We start from the raw sequence: 15,336 nt of genomic DNA on the forward strand, positions 1-15,336 counted from the left end.
CAGCCTCAAAGATTGAGCTAGCAATCAGATGATCTGATGATTTGAAAATTATCAGCACAAGTTTAAAATGTTGCCATTGTGGATTGGTACTCCCATCTGGATAAAGCTGGAAGTTCAGATCAATCACAAAGTTGTAGCAGGTGACTTCTTGAGCTGTGCTAATTGCAAGTGCTGCTAGACCCTAAAATGCTGAAAGCAGCCCAGGACTTTGAGTGTGCTTGTGAATTGGTAAAATTCCATTTGTTATTCCAGTTAATATTGAAATCTAAATACTCGGCAATTTTTTTTTTACCTCCAACAAATGTTACAAGAGCAAGGTCAATTAAAATTTTAATTACAAGACTGAAAGTCTTATCTAACTAAATTCTAGCAGTAAGCAAAGACAGGATTAAAACAAATTAGTCCTTTTCAAAAGGAATGATGGAAAGGCTCAAGTGAGCTAAACAGACCTACCGCTGTTACTCTGTTCTTATACCAGCCAGTCTCCCTCGCTATATTGCTTTCTCTGCTGTGCAAGTAGAATGTACTGCCCAGATTGTTTCTCCAAAAAAATAACTACTTTACTATTTGAATTATGTTGTTGAAGCTATTTCTTGAAATGGTGGCCATGAAGGAAAGAATGTTATGGAGCATAGTAAAATAAGCAAACATAAGGATAAAACTTCTCAGAGTAATTATTATAAAAGTGTGAAACTTATGATTGGCATGGAATTCCCTTCAATGTACTTTCTCCCTCCGTCATGGGAAAATTGTATTCAAATTGTACATCTAACAGAGTCTGTTAAATGGACACATACAGAGGCCATTAAATGCTAATATCATTGGTTTCTTTCAAACCTGCGGTTTATTTTTAAACCATCCACTTTACCTGATTTAATTTTTCCTTTAAAACTCCAAGTTGTGCTTCAGAGAAAGCAAGACTTCCAAGCTGAAACAGGTAATCCTTTAGAACAGTGTTATTCAGACATTTTTCTAAATCTGCTGCTCCGTATTGCGCAGGTAGCGTGCTGTCAAATGTCATAGATCCTGTTATTTCACCAATTGTACATCCTGTAAATACAATCATATGATTCATCTTGAGGAACACATTTCATTCTCTCATTTCTCTTCCTGTTATGTACCTAATATTTCAGTGATATTTGATCAATATTGCAAATACATTGTTTAAACATTCTTTGTTTAAATAAGTCATTACGTGTTATGTATAAAAATACATGAATGGCATACGTCATTACGCCACCATATCGTATGTACGCCTCAGAAACAATGTAAAGCAAAACTCCTGGCTCTGCGTTTTTCTTTCAGTTAGTTTAATGTTTTGGAGTTACAAAACATAACATCTTCCATTTCCCTTCATCCCCTCTGAAATTTTATCCATGAGACTTGTCTTCTGCTCCCTCTGTTGCAGGCCATTCAAATTCCCTCACGTTACTTGCATTAGTTTTCTTTTAAACAGTTCTTTCCTATTGGTATTGTCCTATTCTTCACAAAACCTCTCCTTTATCTTGTATCTGCAACTATTTGCTGAAGTTCTTGCATGTTGTAGCCTTTGATGTTTTTATCAAAACTTTGAGCTCTAATCAAATTTCCATTCCTGTCACTGTAATCAAAATGGCTCATAAACTCATTGGTATGTCCCAATGTGAATTCTCCTTCTTGACCTGTATGTAGTCTTGGTTGTATTTGACAAACTGTGCTCCTCAAATCCTTTTGCTTGATGCTTAGCTAGCTGATTTTGCACTTGACTGGTTCCACTCTTATGTGGTTGAGGCCAGGGAATCATTTGTAAAAGGTTTTGTTCTCTGTGTCTACACCTCAATACTGTGCTTCCTAAGTACTTCTACGTATTCTACTCCTATTTCTGATTTTCATGCTGCCTTTTAGAAACATTTGTAAACTATGTGTAAATTTTCAGAGTAAGTCACTCTGCCATGATTACTCTTACCGCTTAATTAACATCCAGGAAAGTAGAAACTTCAACTAAATATTGCCTTAAACTCCATTCAAGGCTACTGCTTTCATTTCCTTATAACAATATAACCATATAACAATTACAGCACGGAAACAGGCCATCTTGGCCCTTGTAGCCCATGCCGGATGCTTACTCTCACCTAGTCCCACTGACCTGCACTCAGCCCATGGCCCTCCATTCCTTTCCTGTCCATATAGCTATCCAATTTTACCTTATATGACAATATCGAACCTGCCCCTATCACTTCTGCTGGAAATTCGTTCCACACAACTACCACTCTCTGAGTAAAGAAGTTCCACCTCATGTTACCCCTAAACTTTTGCCCCCTAACTCTCAACTCGTGTCCTCTTGTTTGAATCTCCCCTACTCTCAATGGAAAAAGCCTATCCACGTCAACTCTATCCCCCACATAATTTTAAACACCTCTATCAAGTTTCCTCTCAAACTTCTACGCTCCAAAGAATAAAGACCCAACTTGTTCAACCTTTCTCTCTAACTTAGGTGCTGAAACCCCGGTAACATTCTAGTAAATCTTTTCTGTACTCTCTCTCTTTTGTTGACATCTTTCCTATAATTTGGTGACCAGAACTGTACACAATACTCCAAATTTGGCCTTACCAATGCCTTGTACAATTTTAACATTACATCCCAACACCTATACTCAATGCTCTGATTTATAAAGGCCAGCATACCAAAAGCTTTCTTCACCACCCTATCCACATGAGATTCCACTTTCAGGGAACTATGCACCATTATTCCTAGTTCTACTGTTATTCCTCTGTTCTACTGCATTCTTCAATGCCCTACCATTTACCATGTATGTCCTATTTTGATTAGTCCTACCAAAATGTAGCACCTCACACCTAAAAGCATTAAACTCCATTTGCCATCTTTCAGCCCACTCTTCTAACTGGCCTAAATCTCTCTGCAAGCTTTCAAAACCTACTTCATTATCCACAATGCCACCTATCTTAGTATCATCTGCATACTAAGAGAAGATGGTGGCGTGACGCAGTGTGCAGCGGCCACTCCGGAATGAATATCTGTTATTTGTTAAGTAGGATGCCGTGCACAATCCTGATTTGATGGAGACGAACGTAAGAAGCACAGAGGAACATCTGGAGAAACTTCTGAAATGCCTGTTTCACTGCCACTGCTACTGTGCGATCCAGAATCTCCGGAGGGGAAGGCCCCGAATCCTTGGCTTTGCCTGTTGCTTGGTGGCTGGGGCTGGGGTCAAAGTGCACGGCAGAGATGGTGCTCGGTGCTGGAGGGCTGGTCGGAGGCTCGAAGCTTTCGGACGGACTCAGAGTCGGCTGTGGTTGGGTGCTTCCAGGGTGCTGCATCGGCAAGTTTGCGGCGCTGGAGGTTCATGGCAGGGAGAGTTTTTCTTCCTTCTACCATCTGCGTGAGATGATGGGGCTTTCGGGATTTTGTGACTTTTTTTTTTAACCGTGCCCATGGTCTGTTCTTTATCAAATTACGGTATTGCTTTGCACTGTTGTAACTATATGTTATAATTATGTGGTTTTTGTCATTTTTAGACTTGGTCTGTCTTGTGTTTCTGTGATATCATACTGGAGGAACATTGTATCATTTCTTAATGCATGCATTACTAAATGACAATAAACGAGGACTGAGTGTCCTCATAATCTAATATTTACTAATCCAATTTACCACCTCATCATCTAGATCATTAATGTATATGACAAACAACATTAGACCCAGTACAGATCCCTGAGGCACACCACTAGTCACCGGCCTCCAATCTGACAAACACTTATCCACCACTACTCTCTGGCGTCTCCCATCCAGCCACTGCTGAATCGATTTTACTACTTCAATATTAATACCTAACGACTGAACCTTCCTAACTAGCCTTCTGTGTGGAACCTTGTCAAAGGCCTTACTGAAGTCCATGTAGACAACATCCACTGCTTTATCCTCGTCAACTTTCCTAGTAACCTCTTCAAAAAATTCAATAAGATTTTTCAAACATGACTTCCACGCACAAATCCATGTTGACTGTTCCTAATCAGACCCTGTCTATCCTGTCTATCCAGATGATTATATATACCATCTTTAAGGATACCTTCCATCAATTTACCCACCACTGACGTCAAAACTCACAGGCCGATAATTGCTAGGTTTACTCTTAGAACCCTTTTTAAACAATGGAACAACACGAGCAATATGCCAATCCTCCGGCACCATCCCCATTTCTAATGACATTTGAAATATCTCTGACAGAGCCCCTGCTATTTCTACACTAATTTCCCTCAAGGTCCTAGGGAATATCCTGTCAGGACCCGGAGACTTATCCACTTTTATATTCCTTAAAAGTGACAGTACTTCCTCTTCTTTAATCATAATAGTTTCCATAACTTCCCTACCTGTTTCCCTTACCTTACACAATTCAATATCCTTCTCCTTATTGAATACTGAAGAAAAGAAATTGTTCAAAATCTTCCCCATCTCTTTTGGTTCCACACATAGCTGTCCACTCTGATTCTCTAAGGGACCAATTTTTTTCCTCACTATCCTTTTGCTATTAATATAACTGTAGAAACCCTTTGGATTTATTTTCAACTTACTTACTAAAGCAGCCTCGTATCTTCTTTTAGCTTTTCGAATTTCTTTCTTAAGATTCTTTTTACATTCTTTATATTCCTCGAGCACCTCATTTACTCCATGCTGCCTATATTTATTATAGATATCTCTTTCTTTCCGAACCAAGTTTCCAATGTCCCTTGAAAACCATGGCTCTCTCAAACTTTTAACCTTTCCTTTCGACCCAACAGGAATATAAAGATTCTGTACCCTCAAAATTTCACCTTTGAATGATCTCCATTTCTCTATTACACCCTTCCCATAAAACAATTTGTCCCAATCCACTCCTTCTAAATCCTTTCACATCTCCTCAAAGTTAGCCATTCTCCAATCAAAAATCTCAACCCTGAGTCCAGACCTATCCTTCTCCATAATTATATTGAATCTAATGGCATTGTGATCACTGGACCCGAAGTGCTCCCCAACACATACCTCCGTCACCTGATCTATCTCATTCCCTAACATGAGATCTAACACTGCCCCTTCTCTAGTTGGTACCTCTATGTATTGCTGCAAAAATTATCCTGCTCACATTTTACAAACTCCAAACCATTCAGCCCTTTTACAGTATGGGCCTCCCACTCTATGTGTGGAAAATTAAAATCTCCCACAATCACAACCTTGTGCTTACTACAAATATCTGCTATCTCCTTACAAATTTGCTCCACTATTTCTCGCTCCCCATTAGGTGGTCTATGATACACACCTATAAGTGTTACTACACTTTTCTCATTCCTCAATTCCACCTAAATAGCCTCCCTAGATGAGCCCTCTTACCTATCCTGCCAGAGCACCGCTGTAATATTTTCTCTGACAAGCAATGCAATGCAATCTCCTCTTGGGTAAATATCTGTAATATCTACAACATCGGTACCTTAATTGCTCCTGCGAGGAACTTTGGATCACATATCTGAATAATCTCCAAGACTACTCATTTCCATTTCCGTAACATTGTTATACACCAACTCTATTTCAGCTCACTTGTTGTGAAATCATTTATCTAAAACCAGCAGACTCCTGATTGGCTTCCCTTTGTTATTCTCACAGTTGAATTGAATTTTGATGGTCTAAATTAACTCTGTAAACCAATATGCATTTTTGAAATCCTCATATTCATTTTCAGTTCCAGCAATAGTCTCATCTTCATTCTCCAGGAGTATAATAGCTGTTCACTTCTAATACTGGACACTAACTATCCCTGAATTTAATCACTCCACCATTAGTTGCCTTGCTTTTGGCTGCCAGGACCTCAAATTCTAGAATTTCTTCCATAAACCTCTCTGCTTTTATTCCCAGTTCTAAAAAATACCCCTTTAAATCTCCATTTGGGACCTTCAGTTTTTGGGGGATGTTATACATTGCGGAATTTATTGTTGTCATTGTAAAGCCATTAAACGTAGGAGCAGAATCAGGCCATTTGGCCCATCGAGTCTACTCTGCTATTCCATCATGGCTGTTTTATTACCCCCTCTATCCCATTCTTCTGACCTCTCCCCATAACCTTTGACAGCCTTACAAATTAAGAACCTATCAACCTGATTTAAATATACCCAATGGCTTGGCCTCCACAGCTGTCTGTGCAATGAATTCCACAGATTCACCATCATCTAGCAAGAGAAATTCCACCTCATCTCCATTCTACAGGAAGGCCCATCTATTCTGAGGATGTGCCTCCTGGTCCTAGACTCCCCACTACAGGAAACGTCTTCTCCGCATCAATTAGGCCTTTCAATATTCTATAGATTTGAATGAGATCCTTACCCACCCGCACCCCCCAACCCCCGCCATTCTTCTTAATTCCAGCAAGTACAGGCTCAAAGCCACCAAATTCTCCTGATACGGTAACACTTTAATTCCCAGGATCATTCTCATGAACCTCTTCACCACCCTCTCCAATGCCTGATCAAACCTGTTCACAATACTCCAACTGCAGCCTGACCAATGCCTGACACACCAGTAGTGCATCCTTGCTTTTATATTCTAGTCCTCTTGAAATAGAGGTTAACCTTTCATTTGCCTTCTTTTCAACCTGTAAGTTAACTTTTAAGAATGCTCAATGAGGACTCCCAATTTGAAAAAAAGAGTCATGTAGCAGTACAGTTTTCCAATATTAATCTCAAGTACTACTCTGCCATGTGTGATATGAGAATTGTCAACATCAGAAGACGAATTTATTGACAGAGAGCGTCTGGTTCAGTTAAAGTGATCTATTAAGGAACACTGTTACTGGAGACAACACAATTTTCCTCCTGGAATGTTGCAATTTACACAATGCATTTAATTTGCTTTTCATTGTCTGTAAGTTGAGGGAATACTTTCGAAATGTTAGCACCGAGACAAATTTAAAACAAGTCCGCTTGTATCAAGCATCCTTGGGAAACCTCTCTGCTTTGGTAGAGTTAGATGGACACATTTTGACCTAAATACACTCTCATTTTGAATAACGTGCAAATTTTACTTGAATGGGGTGTTCCATGACTAAATCTCCTGGAATCGCTCCAACCTCCTGGGATCTCTCCAGCTAAATTTCAAACGTGTAGAAAGAAACCACGTACCTGTTGCACGTTTTGATCTTGTTTGCAAGGACAGCCTTTGGAGCAAATCTCGCCGTCTTTGAACTGGGAAATTGGATTGTCTCCCCACATATGTTTTCAAGCCATCTAAGACAACAGTCTGTAGACAGAAAAATACCATTTAAAAACCACCATATTACTTCCACTAGAAAAACAAATTGAAAAATGAGCTAAAATTCATGTTAAAAAACACGTTTCTCAGAACTCAAGGCACACTATAATCTCCTTTATATCTGTAAGCATGAAAACATATAGTTTTAAAAATAATTTTCCAAATAAAATAATCAACTGTATGAAGGACTACTTCACTTTGGGCCATGGTGTGTGTGGCCTCCGTCGGTCGTGGTCGACCATGGGTACTGTGCCTCTGGTAGTTACTGGTTTGTCGAGCATTGTCGACTGTGGCTATTAAGGCCGATTCTGGAACGGTAGGCTCTGCCACAGTTGCTGCATGTGTAGGGCATCGTGGAATTGTTGTCCGCTGTGCTCTCCGCTCCTCAAACTGACTCAGGATCACTCTTTCGCTTTGCTCTAGGCATTGCTGAAGAGTACCTCGCCATTTGTGCGGTCATCTGCTGTACCCTCCCAGCACTCTGTGTTGATTTTTAAGGCTTTCATATCACGCTTGCAGAGGTCCTTGAAGTGAAGCCATGGAGTACTTCAGATTTTCTTGCTTTTGAAGTGCAATTCATTTTGAGTGCAGTGGAAGGCTTGCTCAGGGGTGGAAATGGGATTTATGCATCTTTGGTAAAGTTAAGGTAGGAGTGGCTTCAAGCCAATATGCACTATTCTGGAGATGCCCTGTGTATTACAGAAGCAACAAATACCCACTGTTGCTATTCGATATTGTGCTTTCTTAGTTTGCGCTTAAAGTAGAAAACTACAATAGTCATTTGCACTGCCTGCAGAAAAACTGAAGACATTGAACATAGAAGAGGCCGAAAAAATTGAAGAGGAGGATTCTTGTAAATGGTTATTGGTTAGCCTTCATGAATGTAATTAAAGTGAAATTTCAGAGAGGTGAAGGAAAAGTACCAACTCATTTTATGTAATTATAGAGGTTGTATGATAAGGTAACACAAGAATGTGGCTATCAAATTAGGAAGACACTTCCTTCAGCAGCCAACAGCAAAGAGATGTTCAGAGTCATAACAACATAAGAAATAGGAGCAGGAGTCGGCCATCGGGCCTGTCGAGCCTGCCCTGCCATTCAATAAGATCATGGCTGATCTGGCCATGGACTCATCTCCACCTACCTGCCTTTTCCCCATAACCCTTAATTCCCCTACTATGCAAAAATCTATCCAACCTTGTCTTAAATATACTTACTGAGGTAGCCTCCACTGCTTCATTGGGCAGAGAATTCCACAGATTCACCACTCTCTGGGAAAAGCAGTTCCTCTTCATCTATGTCCTAAATCTACTCACCCGAATCTTGAGGCTATGTCCCCTAGTTCTAGTCTCACCTACCAGTGCCTCTGTCTTATCTACCTCTTTCAAAATTTTATGTTTCTATAAGATCTCTTTTCATTCTTCTGAGTTCCATCGAGTACAGTCCCAGGCGACTCAGTCTCTCCTTGTAGTCTAATCCCCTCATCTCTGGAATCAACCTGGTGAACCTCCTCTGCATTGCCTCCAAAGCCAGTATATCCTTCCTCAAGTAAGGAGGTCAGAACTGCATGCAGTACTCCAGGTGTAGCCTCACCAGTACCCTGTACAGTTGCATCATAACCACCCTGCTCTTAAAACAGTCTGATTATCCAGGATCTTAGTTTTCCCAGTAATATTGTTTAACCCATATTAATTCCCCAGTTACAACTATTAGTCTTGTAGTTAAGGGTAGACTTAGGAGGAAATTATATAAATTTTCCCCATTACAAATCAACTAATAACAACACCAGAAGCCAGATGTCATCATGTAAGGGTCCAGCACATTTATCACATATTTTAATATAACACGGGTTCAAGGCTTTGATAATTTTATACCTCCTTCACTTTCTTCCACGTATTTCCATTCAGAGCAAACACAAGTGCTCCCAAATTTTCTAGGGTGGATGTATTCCATGTGGAGATATCACTGAAGAGAAATTGAGAATTATACAATTATAATGCAGTATTTAAAATTAATTCTACCATTCAAGTAGTTTATTTAGATAAATTTACTTTTAAAATATTTCATAGCAATAGGAATTCGAAGACTGTGTTTAAAACTACATAGCTGAATTGTATGAAATGTACATATGATAGATGTTCTATTTACTACATATTACAAAAACAGACTCAAAACAAAGATCAGTCTTCAACTTGGTCTTATAATACCTACAGCTTTTCAAACATGTTTTCCCTTTGTTACTTAATAAAAAAGGATATCACTAAATTCTCACTTCATTGTGTTAGCATCATTCTATCAGATGATTCATGTTTGACACAAGAAACTTCGAAACATCAGGTTTTAGTAGAACTTAAAATACAAGGCTGAAAGAATATTAGTTAATAGACAACCTTTAATAACATTCCATATGAAAAAAATGGTAATTTTAAACTCACCCATATATGTGTGTTCTATTATTAAGCAAGGTATTAATTGCATTCTGTTGATCAGATGTATATTCATTGCAATTTTTCAAAGCCTCTAATACAGAAATATCCGCTTTGGTAATGTCGCCATCATAGTCACAGACTAGATTATTCAGTATCATCACATTATCTCTTGACAAGCCTTCACCTGAAATATTCTGTAAGAAAGCAAGTAAGAAAAATATTATGTTAATCTCCATTGTACTTAGTGCTTTATGGGTATACAAAATTCCATGCCCAGGGAATGCGCACCATCTACAGAAGGGAAATAGGTCATAAACACAAAATACTCTGCAGATGCTGGGGTCAAAGCAACACTCACAACACGCTGGAGGAACTCAGCAGGTCCAGCAGCATCCGTGGAAACGATGAGTCGCCGTTTCAGGCCGGAACTCTTCATCAGGACTGAAGAGGGAAGGGGCAGAGGCCCTATAAAGAAGGTGGGGGGAGGGTGGGAGAGAGAAGGCTGGTAGGTTCCAGGTGAAAAACCAGTAAGGTGAAAGATAAAGGGGTGGGAGAGGGGAAGCAGGGAGGTGATAGGCAGGAAAGGTGAAGAAGGAATAGGGGAAAGCACAATGGGTAGGGAAATGGGTCATTGGGTTGAACCTGCCACATTGGGTCTATGCTACTTGCAAATTTCTCCCTACTTCTCTTTATCTAGCCCCACTAGCTTACCCTTTCTTTGAAAAGTTGCTTATTTAACTTCTCTTTAGAACCACCTATTCTATTCACCTTGTGTATTCCATGCCCTAATAATTTATTTGGATAAACTGGTTTCATCTGAATTCCTCATTGCAGATAAACCTACATTTATGTTGTAAACCTGCATTTAGGTTCCACGCTTCTGGAAACCTTCAGTTACTGTTTTGCCAATGGTGATCCCAAACATGTAACAATATGGTGAATCTGACGCATCTCCACAGTTCTGCAGCCAAAATGTTTATTGGTTTTTCACACCACAGACCCAGCAAATAGTGCAAAAAGTTTGCAAGAAAAGACAACTCGCAAACTCTTTGGAGATGAAGAATGCAAAACTATGAGGCATTTTTATCACCTTGATGCAAGCCAGTTACTGAGCTTCTATAAACAGGAATATTTCATGGATAGTATGCTTTAATGAATAAATAACCAAGGAAAATAATATTCAAATTTCAATGTGCAGAAGATAATTGCTTTTGGAAAAAATATGTGCAGGTCATTGCAATTCCTGTAGCATTATTATTTTGCTTTATATTTTTGAATATTTCAATGTTTACCTGATTATAAGCATAACTTTAATACGGGATACTTAATTATTTAGATTTTTAGAGGAATGCAGTAGATTTACGCTCAAATGAGAAAATCTACAGATGCTGGAAATCCGAGCAACACACACAAAACGCTGGAGGAACTCAGCTGGCCAGCTTGCATCCATAGAAAAGAGTACAGTCGATGTCTTGGCCTGAAGCGTTGACTCTTTTCCGTAGATGCTGCCTGACCTGCTGAGTTCCTCCAGCAGTTTATGTGAGATTTGCCCTCAAATACTCTCACAGGCAAGGAAGCAATAGATGTCCTCTTGAGAGTGTAGGGGGGGGGGCAGCAGAAATGAGTGCAATTGTTGTCACTAAGGTGGTCTTTGGGAATGCTGAAAGGTCTGAAGGTACCCAAGTCAGATGGACCAGATGGACTACATCCCAGGGTTTTGAAGGAGGTAGCTGAAGAGATTGTCGAGGCTTTAGTAATGATCTTTCAAGAATCACTAGATTCTGGAATGGTTTCGGAGAACTAGAAAATTAAAAATGACACTCCACTCTATAAGAAGGGAGGGAGGTGAGAAATTATAGGCCAGTAAGCCTTACTTTAGTGCTTGGCGAGATGTTAGAGTCCATTATTAAAGATGAAGTTTCATGGTACTTAGAGGTACACAATAAAATAGGAAAATTTCTTTAAGGGGAAATCTTGTATGATAAGTCTATTGGAATTATTTAAGTAACAGGTAGGATAAAAAAATCAGATTCAAAAGATGTTGTTTATTTGGATTTTCAGAAGGCCTTTGACAAGGTGCCACATGTGACTGACAGGAAAGATACTAGTATGGACAGAAGACTGGCTGGTTTTGAAGGTAAAGCGTGGGAATAAAGGGGGCCTTTTCTGGCTGGCTGCTGCCGACAAGTGTATTCCACAGGGGTTAATATTGGATCTCGAACCTTGCATTCGAAGCAAGAAGGCCGCGAGTGGAACGGCTAAGGATTTTCGGAGCGAAGGCATTTTACTACTAGGGGTAAAAGAGAGGCAAGACTGCACAGGTTCGTGACATCAGCCAGTAGAGCGGAAAAAGTTTAAAGACCGCCATATCCAGCAGGCAGCGGAGTGAAGGTAGCAGAATGAGAGGGCTTTGACTCAATGGGCTTAGATGAGGCAATGTAGGTTTACCTGTGTTAATTGTGGAAAGGAAGTATGTGTGTGAGGCCATTTTTCTGTGCTCAGCGTCAGATGTGGGAAGTCCTGGCGTCTCCCAGCCTCCTATACGGCCATATCTGCACCTGATGTGTCAAGCTGCAGCTCCTAAGGGACCATGTTAGGGAACTGGAGTTGCAGCTCGATGACCTTCGTCTGGTCAGGGAGAGCGAAGAGGTGATAGAAAGGAGTTATAGGCAGGTGGTCATACCGGGGCCACGGGAGACAGACAAGTGGGTAACAGTCAGAAGGGGAAGAGTCAGGTACTAGAGAGTACCCCTGTGGCTGCCCCCTGAACAATAAGTACTCCTGTTTGAGTACTGATGGGAGGGATAGCCTACCTGGGGGAAGCAACAGTGGCCGTGCCTCTGGCACAGAGTCTGGCCCTGTGGCGCAGAAGGGTAGGGAAAGGAAGAGGATGGCAGTAGTGATAGGGGACTCTATAGTTAGGGGGTCAGAAAGGCGATTCTGTGGATGCAGGAAAGAAACTCGGATGGGAGTTTACCTCCCAGGTGCCAGGGTCCGGGATGTTTCAGATCGTGTCCAGGATGTCCTGCAGTGGGAGGGAGAACAGCCAGAGGTCGTGGTACATATTGGTACCAATGATATAGGTAGGAAAAGGGACAAGGTCCTGAAAACAGAGTACAGGGCGTTAGGAAGGAAGTTGAGAAGCAGGACCGCAAAGGTAGTAATCTCGGGATTACTGCCTTTGCCACATGACAGTGAGTATAGGAATAGAATGAGGTGGAGGATAAATGTGTGGCTGAGGGATTGCAGCAGGGGGCAGGGATTCAGGTTTCTGGATCATTGGGACCTCTTTTGAGGCAGGTATGACCTGTACAAAAAGGACAGGTTGCACTTGAATCTGAGGGGGACCAATATCCTGGCGGGGAGGTTTGCTAAGGCTACTGGGGAGAGTTTAAACTAGAATTGTTGGGGGGTGGGAACCAAACTGAAGAGACTGGGGAAGAGGTGGTTGGCTCACAAATAGAGAAAGCTTGGAGACAGTGTGTGAGGGAGGATAGGCAGGCGATTGATAAGGGACGCGTTTAGATGGACGGTTTGAGATGTGTCCATTTTAATGCAAGGAGGATTGTGAACAAAGCGTGGATCAGTACTTGGAGCTATGAAGTGGTGGCCATTACAGAGACTTGGATGGCTCAGGGACAGGAATGGTTACTTCAAGTGCCAGGTTTTAGATGTTTCAGAAAGGACAGGGCGGGAGGCAAAAGAGGTGGGGGCGTGGCACTGTTGACAGAGATAGTGTCACGGCTGCAGAAAAGGTAGATGTTATGGAGGGATTGTCTACGGACTCTCTGGGGGTGGAGGTTAGGAACAGGAAGGGGTCAATAACTTTACTGGGTGTTATTTACAGGCTGCCCAATAGTAATAGGGATATCAAGGAGCAGATAAGGAAACAGATCCTGGAAAGGTGTAATAATAACAGAGTTGTCATGATGGGAGATTTTAATTTCCCAAATAATGATTGGCATCTCCCTAGAGCAAGGGGTTGAGATGGGGTGGAGTTTGTTAGGTGTGTTCAGGAAGGTTTCTTGACACAATATGTAGATAAATCTACAACAGGAGATACTATACTTGATTTGGTATTGGGAAATGAACCTGGTCAGGTGTCAGACCTCTCAGTGGGAGAGCATTTTGGAGATAGTGATCATAAATCTATCTCTTTTACAATAGCATTGGAGAGAGATAGGAACAGGCAAGTTAGAAAAGCATTTAATTGGAGTAAGGGGAATTATGAGACTATCAGGCAGGAACTTGGATGCTTAAGTTGAGAACAGATGTTCTCAGGGAAAAGTACAGCAAACGTTCAGGGGATATTTGTGTGGAGTTCTGCATAGGTACATTCCAATGAGACAGGGAAGTTATGGTAGGGTACAGGGTACAAAGGCAGTGATAAATCTAGTCAAGAAGAAAAGAAAAACTTACAAAAGGTTCAGAGAGCTAGGTAATGTTAGAGATCTAGAAGATTATAAGGCTAACAGGAAGCAGCTTAAGAAGGAAATTAGGAGTGCCAGAAGGGGCCATGAGAAGGTGTTGGCGGGCAGGATTAAAGAAAATCCCAAGGTATTCTACAAGTATGTGAAGAGCAGGAGGATAAGACATGAAAGAATAGGACCTATCAAGGGTGACAGTGGGAAAGTGTGTATGGAACTAGAGGAAATAGCAGAGGTACTTAATGAATACTTTACTTCAGTATTCACTATGGAAAAGGATCTTGGTGAGTGTAGTGATGTCTTGCAGTGGACTGAAAAGCTTGAGCATGTAGATATTAACAAAGAGGATGTGCTGGATCTTTTGGAAAGCATCAAGTTGGATAAGTCGCCAGGACGGGATGAGATGTACCCCAGGTTACTGTGGGAGGTGAGGGAGGAGATTACTGAGCCTCTGGTGATGACTTTTGCATCATCAATGGGGACGGGAGAGGTTCCGGAGGATTGGGGGTTGTGGATGTTGTTCCCTTATTCAAGAAAGGGAGTAGAGATAGCCAAGGAAATTATAGACCAGCGAGTCTTACTGCAGTGGTTGGTAAGTTGACGGAGAAGATCCTGAGAGGCAGGATTTATGAACATTTGGAGAGGCATAATATGATTAGGGATAGCCAGCATGGCTTTGTCAAGGGCAGATCGTGCCTTATGAGCCTGATTGAATTTCTTGAGGATGTGACTAAACACATTGATGAAAGAAGAGCAGTAGATGTACTGAATATGGATTTCAGCAAGGCATTTGATAAGGCGCCCCATGCAAAGTTTACTGAGAAAGTAAGGAGGCATGGGATCCAAGGGGACATTGCTTTGTGGATCCAGAAATGGCTTGCCTACAGAAGGCAAAGAGTAGTTGTAGACGGGTCATATTCTTCATGGAGGTTGGTTACCAGTGGTGTGTTCTGGGATCCTTACTCTTTGTGATTTTTATAAATGACCTGGATGAGGAAGTGGAGGGATGGGTTAGTAAGTTTGCTGATGACACAAAGGTTGGCGGTGTTGTGGATAGTGTGGAAGGTTGTCAGAGGTTACAGCGGGACATTGGTAGGATGCAGAACTGGGCTGAGAAGTGGCAGATAGAGTTCAACAGAGATAAGTGTGAAGTGGATCATTTTGGTAGGTCAAATATGATGGCAGAATATAATATTAATGGTAAGACTCTTGG

At 41.1% G+C, this 15,336-nt stretch overlaps 1 protein-coding gene across 1 annotated transcript in view; it reads right to left on the minus strand.

Moving 5' to 3' along the window:
• The window catches only part of LOC134351946 (uncharacterized), a 315,363-nt gene that overhangs the window by 11,332 nt on the left and 288,695 nt on the right, over window positions 1-15,336 (minus strand). The window contains exons 179-182 of the mRNA XM_063058888.1: window positions 9,703-9,890; window positions 9,142-9,232; window positions 7,138-7,255; window positions 869-1,050 (exon numbers count right to left, since the gene is read on the minus strand). Coding sequence (XP_062914958.1) covers window positions 869-1,050; window positions 7,138-7,255; window positions 9,142-9,232; window positions 9,703-9,890 — 579 coding nt within the window. The remainder of the gene's footprint in view (window positions 1-868; window positions 1,051-7,137; window positions 7,256-9,141; window positions 9,233-9,702; window positions 9,891-15,336) is intronic.

This window comes from Mobula hypostoma, chromosome 9 (genome assembly GCF_963921235.1).
Source record: "Mobula hypostoma chromosome 9, sMobHyp1.1, whole genome shotgun sequence".
In the NCBI taxonomy this organism is placed as follows: Eukaryota; Metazoa; Chordata; class Chondrichthyes; order Myliobatiformes; family Myliobatidae; genus Mobula; species Mobula hypostoma.